An 18,759-nucleotide genomic window follows, 5' to 3' on the forward strand; every position below is an offset into this window, starting at 1 on the left:
AAATGTGATCGGCTCGTTTCCTCCAGAATACAATATTTTGTCCCTCTCTCCCAAAATACGCCCCTTCCTTTTCCTATTTCTCATATCATTTTCTATCCTTGCTCAGTTATTTCCCTCCTCCCAAAATTGGAAATATATAAAATCTGCTTCTCCTCCATGTCTCTCAAACATTACCGCAGCACCCACTTTTGCTAAAAGATTACCGATAGATTTGATTATCTTTCTCTCACTCTTTTTTGTTGGAAAATTTGATTTTCTCCCAGTTTTCCAGCTTTCATTTCTCATTTCAGTGGATATTTGAACTACAAACTACTCTTGATCATGTTTAGTGAACATAAGAAGAAACACGAAGAGGCGAAGGTGTGTTTAGGGAGAGAGAGAGAGATCTATAGATGAGATGAATTTTCAGAGAAACGACAAGAATGGAGAGTTGATTTTCGATGATTTGGAGTCGCAAACTCGTTCGATGAGACTCTCGGACGACGGGAAAAAAGAAAAAAGTGAGTTATTAAACCGAAGGAAAAGTAAAACGATCAATCTATCAGAATACATGTCCGAGATGGAGACGAAGAATCCAGTGAGTTTTATTTTCTTCTAGTAAATCAGGTAGAAAACTGTGATTTCAGAAGAGAAAGTCGATCAAGAAGAGTGATCAAAAACCGTCGACAATGTCTCTCAACGTAGGAAAAAGTGGAATGGATAAGGGAAAAGAAGCTGTTTCATCGCAACGGAGCAATAGTTTGGAGTCGCCTGGGCTTGCTGGAACTCCAGGACAATCCAACTTGGGTCTGGGAATATTCGAAGCGGCGACGATGATGTGCAATATTGGTGAGTTTGCACCGAAAATGTGAAGATGAAACTTGTCTTTTTCAGTTGACATCACCACTGACTCGACTACGATGACATTCAAAAATGATAAGACGAAGACATTGAAATCGAAAGAAAGCAAGACATCACTCGGATCGGCAAGTGGTCCATTCTCTCAAATGAAAGAAGCTCAGGAGATGAAGAAAAAGAGCAAGAACAGCTTCGAAGATGATGATTGAATCTCTTTCTCTTCACACCGATTACAGTAATCCTGGGCATTTTCTCTTTATTTGAAACTAACGATAAACAAAGCATAACTTTTATTTTATTTTATTCTTCCCAGGTACTAATGTTTCCAGTCTTTTCTCTATTTCAGTTTACCTTTTATTTCGGCGAATAAAGTATTTTAATCACACTTTATTCTACATTTTCCGATTTTTTTGCAATCTTCAGAACGGATTCAATCTATTTTTTTACGACTACAATCTCGTTATTTTTTAATTTAATTGAATGACATAATTGTAGAAGAATGAACACCTACAGTACTGGACCCATTCACAGTTTTCAGTTAAAACGAGCAATTTTGAGCATGTGTCATATGGTTATTGATTGAAATTTGACGATTCAACCTAGAGCTTCATTTTATTAATTGACAACTTTTTTGTACGATCTTTCTCTAGCGAGCTACACATTGTCAAAGTACAGTAACGGTCAATAGGTTATGAACCTCGGCCGTTTTCAGTTGAAATCGTCCAACTTTGAGAGTGTGTCATGGTAATTCTGATTGTCACACCGAGTAGGTTTTTAATAAATCATACAGTCCAAAAGTAGAACTCCATTTTTGTAGTTGACAACTTTTTTGTACGGACACTCCCTAGGAAGTTATATATCGACAAAGTAATTTCTCCCTCATATTGGCCAATTTCAGTGCAAAATAGTGCAATTTTTGAGTTGTCCCCTTCAAATGATCATAACTATCTAGGGAGTGGTCGTACGAAAAAGTTGTTAACTACAAAAATGAAGCTCTACTCTTGGTCTACTCGATCACATAAAAAGTTATTTTGTAAGACAGTTAGTTATACCGTGACAAACTCTCAAAGTTGGACATTTTCAACTGAAAAAGGCAAAACTAAATACACTTTTGAGCGGTACTGTAACCTCACCCTCGAAATAGAAAAAATTTAAAAAAATCAATTTCAACGTGGCGACCCGGCCGTTCTACTTTCGAAAAACAAGTTCACCCTAGTTCACTACCCTCTTGTCACTATTCCCCAAGAAGAATTTATTACTCGAAAATCTCGACCGTCGCTCATTCTCGCTCTCACAACAAACATACTCGAAACGTAAGTTGGGGGATTTCAAATATGTGTCAATGGCAAGGGTAGAAGTCATGATCTCATTTTGCTCCTCTGGCGCTCCAAAGCTTATAAAAGTGAGATAGATATAGGGAAACCGGGCTCATCACTAACTTTGATGGCTATAGTGCTCCAGTAGAGCTCAAAGATCCCCCTAGGATCCCACTTATCTCACACGTTACGCGTGGCACAGTATACTCCGGTCACACCGAAAAAACCAAAACAAGGCGCAATCTGAATACAAAAACAGCAATTTCAACGTGGCGACCTGGCCTTTCGAAAAAATAGTTCAGCCTAGTTCACTGCCCCCTTTTCCCCGGGAAGAATCAATTCTCACATTGTTCGATCTTTGTTCGACAGCTTACTCATTTGCTATTGCAATCTAAACTATCAATGTGAGTTGGTGGATTCCTGTGGAGCAGAGCAGGTGCCGGGGGCTCTCGGCTGTGAGAGTGGGTCAGAGTAGAAGCGTACGCTCTCTTGTAGTTCTGATAAGAGGCATAGCCCAACTAACTCTTTTTAATATTCCAGACTCAACTCAATATGGTCAACGAAACTCGAACCGACACAGCAAAATTCATCCATCGCCACATGACGGTTAAGAAGTGGATCAACTATAGGGAGGTAAGAGAGGCACAGTCCCATTGTAGATAACAACTATAATAATCTTTTTCAGCAATCCTATACCAAACAGGAGTTGATAAACTTGGCGTTGGATGCGAGAGACGTTTTTAAGAATAATGACAAACCCAGTGCTCTCGCTACGATCGATCCGCCTGTATTGGTGGTTGGAGACATCCACGGACAATACGCGGACCTGATGAGAATACTCAACACGTGTCCGAGTAAACCAGCGGAGAAAAAAAAGGAAAGACCAGCTCCAAACAACAAGAAAGCCGGTTTCATCAGCAACAGATTCGTCTTTCTCGGCGACTACGTGGATCGTGGAAGTCATTCGGTCGAGTGTATCTCGTTGATGTTTGCTCTCAAAGTCCACTATCCGAGACAATACGTTCTGCTCCGTGGAAACCATGAGACCAGAGCAATCAATTTTGCATACGGATTCAGAGAGGAGCTGCAGATCAAACTCGGAGAAGCCGACGGACACGAGGTCTGGGAGGCTTTCAATGAAACGTTTGCATGGATGCCATTGGCTTGTTTGATTGGCGAGAAGATTCTGTGTATGCATGGAGGCATCAGTCAGGGCATGGAGATAAATCTTATTAAGGATGTGGGTTTTGGTTTTTTTTAATTTCAGCTAGAAACTTCATTGTTTTCCAGATTCTACTGCCACTCGAGGATGTAGGCACCAACGCCTTGGCACAAGATCTTCTCTGGGCTGATCCGACGCCAGATCAATCGATGGCTTCTGCATTACCGTAAGTATAATCAATGTTTTGTAATCATAACAATCATGTTTATTTCAGGACGCCGCAGTGGGGCAAGAACTTGGTCCGTGGTCTTTCGTGCACATTCAATCCTGCTGCCGTGACCGAGACCGTTGGAAGACTCAAACTCAAATTGATCATTCGTGCTCACCAGATGATTCCGGATGGATTCAAGTTTGCGGCCAACCATCAGCTTCTCACGATATTCTCCGCTCCTCGCTACATGAATGAGACTGATGTAAGTGAAAAAGAGTTGCCTCTCCATAAATTACGTATATTTTCTTTCAGAATCGTGGTGCCATCGTCCGCATCCAAGAGAACGGAGATTTCGGTATCATCGTGATGAAGAACACGAAAGGAGCAGGAGGAAAGAATCCACTGAATGATGAGTTGACACGTGCCGATGACGTCCCGAATGAATCTGCGAAAAAGAAGTCTGATTCGGCCGTCAATGTCATGAAACTGAGTCAAGCCAACAGCTCCAAAACCAAGAATTCCCCAAAATGACTGTATGAGTATTATGAGTGCAAATAAACATATTGATTATGAATTTGTGTTTTTTTCTTTCATACAATTGCTATTTTATACCGTTTTAATATCTCATTGTTTTCTACTGAAATATCTCAATTCAAGGGAGAAAATACTTCACTGATCTGCAACTTTTCAGAAAGGTCTTGCACAGAAAATTTGTCTACTACAAAATGAAGCTCTAGGTTTGATCTACAATTCCGGAAAAATTGAAGCCGTGGAGCAATATTTAGCACCAAGACACGATTTTAAAGTTGATATTCTTTCACCGAAAACAATGGGAGTCAACAGATTGGTACTGTAGTGATCGGAATTGTAAAACTCTTATAAAATTCTACTCTAGCCACAAAGTAGACATGTTTTTGACCTACTCATATTTGTAAACTACCCCTCACATTCTGATCTGTTTCAAAATAAATATTAACTAGAATTTTTTCCCCACATTTCTTTCCTGAAAATTTTCCCCGCACTTCTTCTTTTCTAAACAATGACTACGGTCAACGAAGAAAATGCGCATTGGCCGCATACGCCTGATCTCACGCAAACTCACACGCACTTCAGTCATCATTTTATTGGTTTTTTCAGCACACATGGCATGTATTGCATCTCTGTTCTAAACGCATCCAGAATATAATAAACAAGCGTTTTAAATAAAAGGAAACCTCGTGGCTTTTTTCTGTTATCATTTATAGATTTTTCTAAACTAGTCATTTCTTGTCGAAAGAATAGCTTCTTCTCTGTCTCATCGATTTTTTTCGTATAAATCGGTGACAAATAATCGAATGGTTCCAACATTGAGTTTCGTTTTTTTCAGAACATGACTGCCATGTTTAGCAACGCCCGTTCGACGACATCTTCGTCTGGACACATCGTCGAGTTTAAAGCTGGTCGCTGCCGCCTTGAGCCTGTAACTGGAGGTGGAGAAACAGCACGAACAGTTTCTCCTGAACACGCTAGAGGATTGATTTATATCAAACAGACTAATGACATGCTCATCCACTTCTGCTGGAAAAACCGCGAGACGGGAGCTCTCGTCGATGACTTGATCATTTTCCCAGAGGATGCTGAGTTCAAAGCTGTCAACGGTTGCTCCGATGGAAAAGTGTACATGCTCAAATTCAAATCTGGTGAAATGAAGATTTTCTGGCTTCAAGATTCAACTCCTGATATCGACAAGGATCTTGTAAAGAAAGTTAATGATGCTTTGAACAAGCCACCAACTTCTCGTCCATCCGCTTCTCGCTCTAGCGGTTCCAATGCTAATGCTGATCGTCCATCCGCAGGAGGATCTCTTATCTCCGGACAAGACTTCAATACTCCATTGGGTGGACTTGATCAAGGACAATTGATGTCTTTGATTCAATCTCTCCAAGGGAATACATCCGATGCTATTCCAATTCACTCAAGTGGAGCTCATGATGACAATTCTTCCGAAGCGGACTGTGAGCCACCATCGAACTCATTGTCTGAAGAAGGATCTTCATCTTCAAACCCGCTGTCATTGAACAATCCTGCGATCCAAAAGATTTTCAATGATTTGGGTCGCCAGGAGAAGAAAGGAGCCGCAGCTTCTTTGTCTGACGCACTTTCGAATGTAACCGTTGCTGAGGTTGCACGTAATCATGCTGCCGAGCTTTCTCAACATCTTCCACCATCTGATGATCCAACCAAAGAGCTTGCCGAGACTGTAAGAACTCCACAATTCAGACAGGTAATTTTTGTAGCTAAACTGAATAACATCAGGAGATTTCGCATTGCAGGCAGCTGATACTCTTGGAACCGCTCTACAAACTGGACAACTTGGACCAGTTCTTTCTCAATTCGGTATGAACGATGAAACGGTAGCTGCTGCTACTCAAGGAGATCTTCGTAAATTCGCAGCCAATCTCACTAAAGCAGAAGGAGGAGACAAAGTCGAGCCAGCCGCAGCTGCCCAGCCTGGTAAGTTTGAAATAAAGCACCGTAAATTGATCGACATTCTCACCTGATGTTCGTTCAGCACGGGTTGACAACCCGATTTGCCGGAAAGCTGTGGTGCCGTCCGCTTATCTCGGCTTCTTTTCCCCTTCAATTGCGGCAACGGTGTCTCGGCTAGGTACGGCGCTATCTAAGTTGTTCATTCAGTCACTTGTTTTTGGAAATTTCACTAATCGTGATCGTCCTTTTGTTTCCTTTCGCACACACTTTTTACCTCTTGCGCGAGTATTTTGAAAGCCTTTCCTTGCTTAACACTCGATTCCTTGAAGCTTGCCTAGTAGAAAAATATTAACTTCTGAAAGTGCCTTCAATTTCTCTGTCCAGTGAATTATTTTTTGTAATCTGATTAATCTTCTCTAGAATTTACAGAGAACGCCGACGACGATGTCGCTCGTGAGCCGGAAGCAAAGCGCAACCGTCCAGATAACGAAGATATGGACGTCGATTAAACTATAATATCCCAAATAAATTCTCATATTTGTGCATATTTATTTTTACTTGTGTTCTGCGTCCGATTTTTATCTATTCTCCCCCAATACTCACTTCTCTCGTTCTCCTATCATGCCAGAAATGGTGTGATAAGGTCGGAGGGGGCGATCAATTCAACCCCATTTCTTGTCTCTCTCGCTCTGTTTCATACACGACCTTCGTATTGAGATGTCCGATTTCTCGTATTTTTCTCAATCGAAGTGCTATTTATTTTAATGCGTTGAAGAATAAAGTTTAGAATAGATATTTCCTTATCATAGTTCATTCGTTTGCGTAGCGATTAGATGTTTCTTCGAAGAAAAGATCTCATGCATCTGGAAGAGTTTCGGCAACTAAAACTTGGCAAAGATGTGTAGCTGCCACGTTGTATAGTCCAATTGGATCCAACTACAACCACGTAGCTGATTCCCCATATTCATTCGATAAACATAAACTGTTCAAAACCAGATACAAACAAGATAAAATCTAAATGAATAACACCGTAGACGACACCGCTACTAACCTAGAAACTGGTAAACATTTCTGTGCTGAATTCTACTCAAATTTCAGTTTCTCGAATTTTCATTTGAACCTTTAAAATTTTCTCTGAATTCAGGTAACATGGCGTGCCAATGCTTTTTGATAGGAGCTGGATACGTGGCTCTTGCCGCTGTCGCCTATCGTATTCTGACAATTTTCTCCAACATTTTGGGTCCCTACGTTCTTCTTTCTCCAATCGATCTGAAGAAAAGAGCTGGAGCTTCATGGGCTGGTTCGTTTTTTAATGTTTCTAGAAAATGATATGACGCCTTATCGGTGAGCACTCAAAGAACTGTGAGGAGGCTACAAAGTTCGCTGGAAAGAAATGATAGAGCCGTTATCAGTAATTGCAGAAACGTTAAAAAACTTGTTTTTGGAAAAAGCTCTTCTATCGTTCAATGATCGTTTTATTCATGAAATTTCAGTTGTGACCGGAGCGACTGACGGAATTGGAAAGGCTTATGCCTTCGAGCTCGCTCGTCGTGGATTCAACGTCTTCATCGTCTCTCGCACCCAATCGAAACTCGATGAAACCAAGAAGGAAATTCTTGAGAAGTACTCCAACATCGAAGTGCGTACCGCTGCTTATGACTTCACCAATGCTGCCCCATCCGGATACAAGGATCTTCTTGCCACCTTGAACCAAGTTGAAATCGGTGTCCTCGTCAACAACGTCGGCCTCAGTTATGAATACCCAGATGTTCTTCACAAGGTTGACGGAGGAATTGAGAGACTTGCCAACATCACCACCATTAATACACTTCCACCAACTCTGGTGAGATTTTTGAAATTTAGAGTTCTATGATTTTACCGAATAAGTTCTTCACTCAGCTCTCCGCCGGAATCCTCCCACAAATGGTTGCTCGTAAAGCTGGAGTTATCATCAATGTTGGATCATCTGCATCTGCTAATCAGATGGCTCTGTGGGCTGTTTATTCCGCAACAAAGGTAAACAATCTCTCGGAATTACAAAAACAAATTTTCTTCTTTTAGAAATACGTCTCCTGGCTCACCGCCATTCTTCGCAAGGAATATGAACACCAAGGAATCACCATCCAAACCATTGCCCCAATGATGGTCGCCACCAAGATGTCCAAAGTCAAGAGAACCTCTTTCTTCACTCCAGACGGTGCCAAATTCGCTAAATCCGCCTTGAACACTGTTGGAAACGCATCTGATACAACTGGATACATTTCACATCAACTTCAACTTGAGCTCATGGATCTCATTCCAACCTTCATTCGTGACAAGATTCTCACCAACATGAGTGTCGGAACTCGCGCTGCTGCCCTCAGAAAGAAGGAAAGAGAGGCCAAATCTCAATAAATCTATTTCATTCCCCATCATTTGATCAACCAAATCTCTTTTCTTTACGTATTTATTATTTTTTTGCAGAACTTTTTCTTGTTATAAGTATACCCTCGTTTTGAATTGCATTCGAGTTTGTTCGAATTATTTATGATTGTATCTAGAAAAACATAAACATAAAGTCATTGTTTGTATTGAAAACACTGGGAAAACAGCGGAGAATGATGTATTAAAATGGGGTGAAAATGATAAGGAACCCGTGCTATGTAGTAAAAAAAACGAGAAGAACTGAGTTCTAGAAGAAGTGAGCAAAAATGAGAAGGATGGAGGTCACCAGAAGGTGAACAGAGAGGAGAATGGATTCAGAAGACGAACTAATCGGACATTTGTGATGTGGAGACACGTGGAATGCTGCACAAACTTCAGAAGACATTGGAGAATGTAATGAAGTGCGTTGTTTGCCACGTCGTTCCATCGTTCTATTCTGACTTGCGTCTTTCATCAGAATATGATATGCATACGGTAGATCATAGCATGATGAGACAGTGGAGAGAGCAGAGAGACGCAGATTGTGCTGTTGTTTGAAGAGTTCAAGTCTGGAACAGGGTGTGTCTGTATATCCAGATGTCCTTTCTCTCTCTTACCTGAATTTCTTTCGATTCTCACACATTCCCTCACAGAAGGGTTCTAAAGTTTCCATTGAAGCTGGTTGAGCCAAAAGAACAAAAAGATACGAATGACACGTGGACGGCTTCTTCGGAATCAGGGGCACATAGTCGGCTTTCTGTAAAAAAGGAAATTGAATTCATCTGAGAGAAAGTAGTAAAGTGGCCATATCATCCTGAAGACGTCCCCCCTCTCTTCTCTTGATTTCATCCAAATACGTTTCCCCTTTTCCTCGTTTTCCCCACAAACATTTTGTTCGAAACATTTGATTTTTGACTTTTTGAAGCGTGAAAAGTTGGAGAAGGGGAGCACGCGCTCTTGCTCCCTTCTATTCCATTATTGCATTCGTACCAGTTTTGATGAGTTTTTTTTTGTTTGGCGCCAAATGGATAAATGGAATTCATTCAGGGAAGACAACATTTTATTCTCGAACTCACACTCACCGTCAGTCCATTTCCATTGGCTGCATTCAAATTGGCTGATGGAATGTCCACTTCTAACCAGTGCAAATGTCCGTGATGTGCATCGATTATGGCCAGAGAGAACTTTTCGTTTGAGAATTCTGAAAGAACGACATCTGGATATGAGGAGACGCAGACAGAGATTGTTTTGTGTTTTTCAGGATTATATTGATATACTTTCAAATGGAAACAAACATGTGTTTTTTGATCATCAGGAAAGCATTGAGTTTCAGATTCATGAACTTCCAAAATCTAGAAATCAGAAATTGGGATTTCGAGGATTTCAGGATTCGAAAACAGAAAGTTCTTCATTGCAGTTTTTTTGATAATGATCGGAAATTTAGAAAAGAATCACGGAACCTGGGATCGATCCAACTTTTGTAGAACCTACCTGAGCCTTAAATTGTAGACCAGCTAGTTTTTTATACAAGTATTCGAAAGAAAATTATGGAAAAGTCATAATATGTACTTTAATTTCCGATAAAATTGAAGTCAACTTCAACTGATCGTAGTAGTTTTGTTTTCAACTTTAAATACTCTACAGAACGGCTGGAATATTCTGAACTGAGAAGCTTCCAGATCTCTTGATCAATTATAGACTCAAGAAAATCTGACTCACCAACAAAGTTCCTAGTCTGCCTGTGATAGTTGATGTAATTGGAATGAGAAGAAGTGATTCTCATTGAGCTGATCGAAGGAGGTGTCAAAGTGGTTAAAGCAGATATTGAGACATCTCCAAGAGGATCAAGGAAGACTGAAGTCTTTCTGAAAATATAGTTTTATAATTAATCAGTCACGACGGAAACTTACGGAAGCATTATTTTCTGACAACAAGCATTGGCATTCATCGGATGTTGATCGAAAGACACTGAAATCCAAGAATCAATTTCGTCGATTGGAAGACGATGAAGAATTGTGTGATGACGTGGTGGATTAGAAGAAAGTCTCTTCTGAAGAAGACTGTGACAGTAATCAACCTTTCCACGAAGACGTTGTTTCTCGATTGCAAATGGATCACTACTTGCAACAATCAGTGATAATCCAACAAGATCATCTTCCAACTCGTGTTTCAGCATGAATTGAGGTAGATCAAAATCCTCTTCACTCTTGGGTAATTCAACGTCGACTCTTCCTTTTCTGAAGATTAGAACTACCACTGGGTTGGGGGACGGTCGATAATTCTCGGTTGGTTCATATTCCTTGAGAATCTTCGTAGCTTTCGGGAAATCAACAGCCAAGTAGTTCAACGTGGCATATCCAACATCAGTGAACACAATTGTGTACTGATCATCGAATTGTAATTCACTCCACGAGATCTCAGGACGTTTTCTTATTCTGAATGGTTCAACTGGTTCCATATCTGGATCTGCTTCGACTGCCGATGTGTTTCCACTGAAAAAGTCATGCTCGCAAGCACGATAGTGTCCAGGAGATGCACGGTAGGTCACTCGGGGGAAGATGTTCAGATTTCGGAGATAGGCGGAGTGGTAGGTTTTTACTCTGAAAAATGAACTGAGGTTTTCAGACATCTCGTTTTTCTTTTCTTTCATGTTGCGTGCGTATTCTTCTTTTTACTCTTTCCGTTTGCCTTCTATGTCTTATAATTATAGTTGTACTAAACCGAAAAAAAGAAATAATAATTGCAGGTTTTGCACACGCCAACACATTGAAAAAAAAGAAGACGTGAGAATAAATACCTGAAGAGACGGCTTGCGATTGAGTGAAAATTCGCCAACTGAGGTGGTCCTCCGCATTCCAGAGACTTGGCATTTCGATGGGAGCAGAGAGCGGATCGTTGTTCTCCGAACCAGAAACTGAAAGTAAATGGATTCAGGAGAGTGGGTTCAGTAGACTAGACTTTCTTAAGTTGGAAAATCTTTGATAGCTCTCAAGGCAGTTGAGATACTGTGCACCAAACTCTTGCTACTGGTGGCATTAAAGGTTTTACGGCGTCGTCGAGCGAGATTTAATCAAGTGGATCTGGCCAAATCTGAACTTCCCCAGGAATTACATAAATGAGGATTACCCTAATCTAGAGTAGTACAGATTCTGATTAAAATATTTAAGAACCGGTAAAAATACGAAAGGAAAATCATAGTTGTTTTACATCAACATGTTCGTGTCAATTCTGGAACAAGCTGTCTATTCTATTGGGTTTTTAAGCACAATAACTAGTTTTCCTATTATCAGTTCTCAGACCATGTACACCCATTATAGCCAACCTCTCCGTTAACCCAGCTCGTTTTTATTCACTCCTCTTCTCCAACTTTAGTATTCATCCCTCTCCTTGTTTGCCCAATTTCTCAAAAATATCCAATTACATCGTCAACTACTAATTGATTTCTAATCCGCTACCTGCTGTTCATACTCTTGTCTTTTTCTCCATTCTCAGTAGGCGGTCCCCCTCAATCACCCCATTAACCGGGTGCATAATTACTCACCGTCTCGGAGCAGCAACCACTTCTTTGACTCTCTCAATACACGTGTCTGTGTCTCGACAGACACCTGTCACGTATGCCACGTGGCAGAATAGAAGAAGAAGAAGTGGAAGAGAATTCATCAGCTCATGGAGAGTGGATTCTGAAACAAAAGAATTGAAAAAAGATGAGTTGAAAAGAGAAGAAAAAGGGGAGGAGCGGAAATTCGGAAAAGGGGCGGAGCTTAGGAGGATGAAGCGAAAATGTGAAATTGAATTTTCAATTGAAAAGAGAGAATCAGGAGTTGTATATTTATAGTAGTAGTAGTGGAATGATATTGGTGTTTTCTATGTCTGTCTGTAATTCCAGGTGTCCGGATGTCGTACTCATAAGATTCTGTCGGTATGTTTGTTCGACTTGATGTCTATAGCTCTTTTTAAAGGATTTTATGATACTTATCTGTGTGTCTGTGAATCCTGATGTCCGAATTAAAAAGGGCTTTCCTATGTTCATCGGCAGACTGAAAGACTAATGAGCAGACTAAGAAATGTGAGAAAATATTTGGGATGGAAGAGCGAAAAGGAGGAATTCATCTTGTATACATGGTTGAGTGTAATCTCGGAAATAGAAGAAGCTTGTGGTTAAGATTACGTAATACAAAAGGACATGTCATCTTCTCTTCTGTGGGGTGTCATCAAAACAATTGACAGATTGTCAAGAGAAAAGAGATGAAGTGTTTTTCGAGATTAATTTTGGGTTGTTGGGGAGGAAGGAAGAAGAGGAAGGGGAGGAAGATCATAGAGGAAGAATGAGACTGGTGGAATGTAGATGAGAAGGTTCTCACAATGGAAATCCGTATATTATCGAATCATGTTGCTTATTTTGACCGACCGCACTACATTTTTGTGTTAGGATACAGGTAACTGCTGAAATCATAAATCCCATATCTTTCTTTTTTCAATGTTCGATGGGGCCAGTCATTTTGCGTTTCAGATTTTTCTTGTGGGGGTAATGGACCCTGACACAGAAATAAAAATTGTAGAAATTTCTGATAATGTCTGAATAACAAGACCACCAACGAAAAACTAATATTTCGATTCCATTTTTGTTAAAAATAAGACTAAAGAAAAAGGAAACTCACGATTTCATTGGTCGCTGATAAAAAGTGGAAAACCAATATTCATATGTACCCGTTAAAGAACTGCTCTCGAATAAAGTAGAATAATGTGAAACCACTCAAGAGATATCAGGTTTCAATTCTTGTTTTTGAGAAGGAACAAAGCAGTTCAGAATACGAGTTATTTTTTGGCAATCAGAATGTGAGATTGATTTCAGTCAAAAAGATCTGAAAGAGATATGTTTAATGAGGTGACAATAAGTGGGATATCCTGAAGAAATCTTCTCATTGAAGAAATGGACGATCCGGTTTGATTAGTACAGGTAATGGTGTGGAAAAGTGGAAAGAGAAAATAGTGAAAGAGATGAGAAACAATGGGATAATAGTTATCATTGGATTCTGTATCTAACTGGGTAGTTAGGTCATGATCCTCGTGTATTCATGGCAATTGGACAATTGATTGATGTGCTCTCTCTGTCTTCATTTGATTGTCAATTGTCAAATCAAATGCTCACATTCAAATGAGAATTTGATAGAATAGGGCGACAAATTGATTGATTAATGTTTTGATTTGAATGAGTTGATAGACAAGAAAAGAGATAAAAGTTGATAAGTATTTGAAACATTTTGTAAAGAGATAAAGATGGGGGGAAATGGATACGGATGTTAAATTGTCGGAAAAGAAGAAAAAAAGAGGGGAGGAATCAACAAGAATTAAACAAATATTTGATGAAGATAAAACAGAAATGGAGGGAGGAAGCTAACAATAAGTTTTAATTTTTTTTTGTAATTGGAAATAGTTCGGTTGTTGGAATCTAGGGAGGATTCTTGGAGAGGGATAAAGGATTCAGAATTTACGAAAGGAGAAATCAGATGGAAATGGACGACCTGGAGAAGAAAGACAGTTAGCTATTCAGATCTTAAATCAATAGGGAATTGATAGAAAGTTAACTTTCGTGTAAAAAAGCATATATTGTTTTAGACCAATTATTCGTGTGAGTCCATAAAAAAGGGAGGAACTCTAATCTGTGAGCAAGAAAAGGTGGGAGAAACGGGAATGAGATGAATCTCATATTTCAATGAACCATTTCTCTCTCTCTCTCTCTCTCTCTCTCTTCCCTTAGAATAATAATATCTCTTTCTTTATCGCGCACAGGAGGGTGTTAGCTTGTGAAGAAGATCTTCGTCTTCTTCTTCTTTTTCTGTGCTCGCCTTCTTCTTTTCCTCACAAAAATATGATACGTCGTGTATCAGATAACACAGATGGGCGGTATGTTCATCACGAAGACTCCGCCCATTTTTTATGAGTGTTGAGAGGAAGGGTGCTAATAACTTTGGAACAGAAGTGCGCGAGAAGAAGTTTACAACTGTTGTGGAGCAGAAGGTTTGGGGATTTATGAGGGAAGGGTCAAGTTTATGGATGGGGTCGAGAGAAGGGTCGAAAGCAGAACTGTATTCGAGGGTGTAAAGTTTTAGAGCCTCGCTTGGATAGGGCCGATTGACTCCGTGCGAATATAATATGGTGTGTCGAAGGAGTCGGTGTGTATTAGGACCGTTTATGCCGCCCATCTCAAGATTACAGTAGTTTCAAGTGATAATAAATAGCTGGTCGAGTCCACGATCAGTGATTCAAGCTATATTTATTCCATTTTTCCTCAGAATTTTCGCTGGTGATGGTCTGCTTTTAAATGGTGTTTCGGGAGGTTCGCCATGATTTTTTACTGATAAATCAGAACTAATTACTAGATGATCTTCAGTACAAACGCTCGATGTCTATCTTCAACTATGTGAAGTTCGTGGTGCGTAATCCCAAAAAAAGAAACAGAACTGGAACACGCAACTATTCTGAATACTTCGGTCCAGCGTCTACGTGTAAAAAAGTTACCAGTTTACCTCAAACGAAACTATTTTAAACGTGACCGTCCAGCCTTATCATCCAACGAGATCTAGAGCAAAGATCTAGAGCAGTGATAAGAAATTCGCATAAATAGCGGGCGGATCCACCAGAATCTCCATCGAGTATCAACACTCAATCCAACGCCATGGCTCAATCCGTCCCACCAGGAGACATCCAGACCCAACCAGGAACCAAGATCGTGTTCAACGCCCCATACGATGACAAGCACACCTACCACATCAAGGTGATCAACTCGTCTGCTCGTCGTATTGGATACGGTATCAAGACCACCAACATGAAGAGACTCGGAGTCGACCCACCATGTGGAGTCCTCGACCCAAAGGAGGCTGTTCTTCTCGCCGTCTCTTGCGACGCTTTCGCCTTCGGACAGGAGGTGAGTACTGCATACCCAAAGCTTCTAGAACATAACAATCCCATTTCAGGACACCAACAACGACCGTATCACTGTCGAATGGACCAACACTCCAGATGGAGCTGCCAAGCAATTCCGTCGTGAATGGTTCCAAGGAGACGGTATGGTTCGTCGCAAGAACTTGCCTATCGAATACAACCCATAGAAGATTCTGAGAACGAAAAGCACAGGACGTACACAATTTCTCTTACCTTTTTTAGTGTTTTCTGTAATAAACTTGCGGAGAGACAGATGTTTGAAATCGGGTTGGAGGTGATTGGGTGACTTGTCTATGAACTTAGAAATTAAATGGTATTTGTGGTTTCTTAGAATTTTCAAATTCTGGAAAATTCTAGTTCTCGGAAATAAGAAAAAAAAAGTCTGAAAACTAGAAAACCTCAAACCAAAGGAAGAACGTGGCTTTGTTTGGATTTTTTATTCAAAAGTTCATAATCTTTACGATACGGAAAATAGCGGGCTGTAACAAGAAAATATTCTCCTACGAGTCATATAAACAGTATCCCAGGAGTACTGACCACTAGGAAATTGAAAACTTTGGTGGATCCGGTTCGCATTAAAGTGATCTCCATTATCCGTTCCCTTTTTCCCTCTCTCTTTCCACCCCGAAATATCATAATCGGAATCCCAAAAGTCAAGAGGACGTAACGAGGTGAAAAGTATTAGAAGAAGAAGGGAGAGGGAGATGTTACCAAATGCGCGAGGAGCGAAACGTTTCAAGTGTTTTGGCATAAAATGGATTGGAGATAGAAGAAGACGATGAATGTGAGAAGAAGAAAAGAAGTAGATGATGATGAGGGGAAAAATATCTACTGGAAGAAGTAGAAAGAATAAAGTAGGAGGAGGAGAAGAAGGTCAGATAATTAGCACGTATAGGAAGTGTGAAACATGTGTTTATTGACAAGTGACCAGAGGAGGAGGAGACACTTCCGATTATAATGGTAATGTGAGTGGTATTTGGGAAGAAAAGAGCTGGAGAAGAAGAGCAGGAGGTGGAAAGAGAAGGTATGGGTGGAGGATGAGTACTGTAGGGGCTTCTCAGAATCTCTGGAGGAGTTGCTAACCAGAATTCGAGTCTTTTTGAGCAGTGTTGTGCCCGACGCTCTAGGAAAATCTTGAGAAGACTACGGTAGACTCAACCATTGTAATTCAAGAAATGTCGATCCACAAACCAAAATGAAAAGTTCAAGAAGAAGAAGAAGAAGAAAATGTTCGAACTAAGAAGTTCATGTAAGTGATGGATGACTTCTCGTCTCAATGGGTCATTCTGGTGCAACAAAATAAGGAGAAAGTGGAAAAGTCTCCAACGAAATGGACAAATTTGATTTGAATCTCCCTCTCCGTGTCTCCGGAGGTCACATACCACTTGAATTTAATGACCAGAAGAGAAGAGGAATGAGCAACATGAATGTTTCTTTTTGATTGAAGAGCTTCGTTTCGAAAAACTGGAATGAATTTGTACAGTGAAAAGAGAATAGGGGGAGGGAGAAGCGGATGTTTGAGTAGAAAGGAAAGGTGGGAGTTCTAGGCCAAGTTGTATGAGCTTGGAAACCGTAGCGTTATATATCAGGGAGGCTAAACCATAAAAGGACTAGAAATTCGATGTTTTCCAGTTTTCGCGGAAAAGGTTTCAACTCCACAATCCAAAAGAAAGGTATTTCCAAGCAGCTCGGAAATCTAGCCATTCTCAAGAATTATGGGCAGGTTTACAGCTCCCCAAATCATATATCCAGAAGTTTATCACGGTTAAGAAGTTCCTTATCATTCTCTTATTGGATGTGAGATTTCTAAAAAGCTATCAGCTGCTCACTGTTCGGTTTTCGAATCCGAATCCGAATCCAGAAACTGCTTCCATATTCCATCCGAAACCGTCGAAACGCCATGCAGAAGCTTAGCTTGATCTACTCTTCGAACTCTCCTAAATGGAACGGCTTAGCGATATAGTGTGTATGAAGAAGAGACGCAGAGAGGTCCCGTTTGGAACCTTTTGAGCAAAACGTCAGGTGATAATGGGAGAGAAAGAAAGGTGCGATTTTAATTGAAGGGTTCGAATTTCAATTTCATATTCCCGAAGTTGTGAACTTTCTCTAACTCTCTGAATCTCTCTATCTCTTGACAACAACTCCAGAAGGACAGCTGAAATGAACATAATTGGGGAGTTGTGAAGAGCCATCACTTATCAAAAGTCATTCTCGAAAATTAATCGAAACGACGTCAATGTGTCATCGAATGCGCGAAGAAACATGAGATGGATAATGAGGGTTTGATGGCGAAGAGAGGAACGTCGTGTTACGGATAGATGGACGGGTGGCCCTCTCCTCTCCAAATCTCGTGGGAAGGCTCATTAAGCGTCAAAAGTTGAGAGGTTATTAAATAGGAAAGTTATGGAAGGAAACATGCGGAACGGAAAACCATTTGGAAGAAAGAGAGGGGATTGTTTACTTGACGGATGATTCGACCCGAGAGTCGACACGCTTCTGTGATTTCAGCGCAAACATTTTTGAGATGTCGGTTTCCGTACCTACCTACTGATATTACAATAATAATAATAATGAGTTTTGTAGGTTTTGAATTCAGGGGGAACGGTGGAGACGGTGAATGCGGGCGATTGTGAAGGAAATATGGGTGGAGAGCATGAAAAGTCACTGAAAAGAAACGGTTATCGACAAAATGAGTTCACCGTTTTCTTGGCTACGGTAAGTTCTAAGTGTATCAAAGATTCAGATACCAGATGGTTTGTAGCCGGAAATTTCGAAACTGTACTTTTTCTGACCTATCTGGGAACATGCCATAATAAAGTAGAACTGGAATAAACCACGGTTGTCAAATCTAGAAGGGACAATCTAGTTTGGACTAGCTCTGAAACGGACAGTTTTAAAATTATACGGCTCGAGGAGAGTTAGATCTAGAAATTTTTGATTACTTGAAGTATGTGGGGTCCGAACGCAACTCCTTAGAGACCTCCGGAAATAAAAAAAATGTTTCAGAACCAACAGAAATCACCAAGTTTTTGGATTAGTAATGAAGGCTTTCGGAGAAAAAAGAAAGGAAACGGGCGGGACGAAGTGAGAGAGAGAGAAGAGCAAACAACAACAACAACAACTCAAATTTGAATAATTGGTTACTTCATTTGCGAAAACTGCGTCTCTTCCTCTCAAGCTTTTTCTTAAAGAAAATAAAAACTCTTCTCGAGAACAAGAGAGAAAGAGCAGTCATTTGGATCAAAAATAGTATCATCATTAGTCGGCTGAAAAAGTAGACGGGCGGTGTCGAGAAGAAGGAGGAGAAGGGGAGTCATGGGTATAACAAAAAACAGGAAATTTGTAAGATACTCATATTCGTACACAGACATTGTGACATTTTTTGGAAGCCTTCTGAAATATGTTGAAAAATAGTAAGA

General features: G+C 40.4%; 7 protein-coding genes across 7 annotated transcripts; 5 read left to right on the forward strand and 2 right to left on the reverse strand.

Annotated features, from left to right (window-relative positions):
* Positions 1–321: 321 nt before the first annotated feature.
* Positions 322–1,046, forward strand: GCK72_010741 (uncharacterized protein; the record flags this gene model as incomplete). Its single annotated transcript, XM_053728010.1, has 4 exons — positions 322–360; positions 410–577; positions 627–828; positions 874–1,046. 4 exons carry the CDS (start codon positions 322–324, stop codon positions 1,044–1,046), a joined length of 582 nt encoding a protein of 193 aa, XP_053587587.1.
* A 1,659-nt stretch (positions 1,047–2,705) lies between these two features.
* Positions 2,706–4,057, forward strand: GCK72_010742 (uncharacterized protein; the record flags this gene model as incomplete). The annotated part of the gene is made up of 5 exons (XM_003111613.2): positions 2,706–2,786; positions 2,839–3,393; positions 3,444–3,541; positions 3,590–3,788; positions 3,839–4,057. The coding sequence occupies 5 exons, from the start codon at positions 2,706–2,708 to the stop codon at positions 4,055–4,057; spliced, it is 1,152 nt and encodes a 383-aa protein (XP_003111661.2).
* Positions 4,058–4,888: 831 nt separating this feature from the next.
* GCK72_010743 (uncharacterized protein) lies at positions 4,889–8,256 on the reverse strand (the record flags this gene model as incomplete). Its single annotated transcript, XM_053728011.1, has 5 exons — positions 4,889–5,022; positions 5,300–5,408; positions 5,665–5,763; positions 7,509–7,835; positions 8,077–8,256. The coding sequence occupies 5 exons, from the start codon at positions 8,254–8,256 to the stop codon at positions 4,889–4,891; spliced, it is 849 nt and encodes a 282-aa protein (XP_053587588.1).
* Positions 4,896–6,504, forward strand: GCK72_010744 (uncharacterized protein; the record flags this gene model as incomplete). Its single annotated transcript, XM_053728012.1, has 4 exons — positions 4,896–5,789; positions 5,839–6,019; positions 6,078–6,173; positions 6,425–6,504. The coding sequence occupies 4 exons, from the start codon at positions 4,896–4,898 to the stop codon at positions 6,502–6,504; spliced, it is 1,251 nt and encodes a 416-aa protein (XP_053587589.1).
* Positions 7,145–8,389, forward strand: GCK72_010745 (uncharacterized protein; the record flags this gene model as incomplete). The annotated part of the gene is made up of 4 exons (XM_053728013.1): positions 7,145–7,295; positions 7,489–7,838; positions 7,895–8,011; positions 8,057–8,389. 4 exons carry the CDS (start codon positions 7,145–7,147, stop codon positions 8,387–8,389), a joined length of 951 nt encoding a protein of 316 aa, XP_053587590.1.
* A 277-nt stretch (positions 8,390–8,666) lies between these two features.
* Positions 8,667–12,058, reverse strand: GCK72_010746 (uncharacterized protein; the record flags this gene model as incomplete). The annotated part of the gene is made up of 7 exons (XM_053728014.1): positions 8,667–8,967; positions 9,016–9,155; positions 9,481–9,614; positions 10,118–10,263; positions 10,309–10,998; positions 11,196–11,312; positions 11,940–12,058. The coding sequence occupies 7 exons, from the start codon at positions 12,056–12,058 to the stop codon at positions 8,667–8,669; spliced, it is 1,647 nt and encodes a 548-aa protein (XP_053587591.1).
* Positions 12,059–15,074: 3,016 nt separating this feature from the next.
* Positions 15,075–15,507, forward strand: GCK72_010747 (uncharacterized protein; the record flags this gene model as incomplete). Its single annotated transcript, XM_003111509.2, has 2 exons — positions 15,075–15,323; positions 15,373–15,507. The coding sequence occupies 2 exons, from the start codon at positions 15,075–15,077 to the stop codon at positions 15,505–15,507; spliced, it is 384 nt and encodes a 127-aa protein (XP_003111557.1).
* Between the last annotated feature and the right edge of the window lie 3,252 nt (positions 15,508–18,759).

Source organism: Caenorhabditis remanei, chromosome III (genome assembly GCF_010183535.1).
Source record: "Caenorhabditis remanei strain PX506 chromosome III, whole genome shotgun sequence".
NCBI classification, from domain to species: Eukaryota; Metazoa; Nematoda; class Chromadorea; order Rhabditida; family Rhabditidae; genus Caenorhabditis; species Caenorhabditis remanei.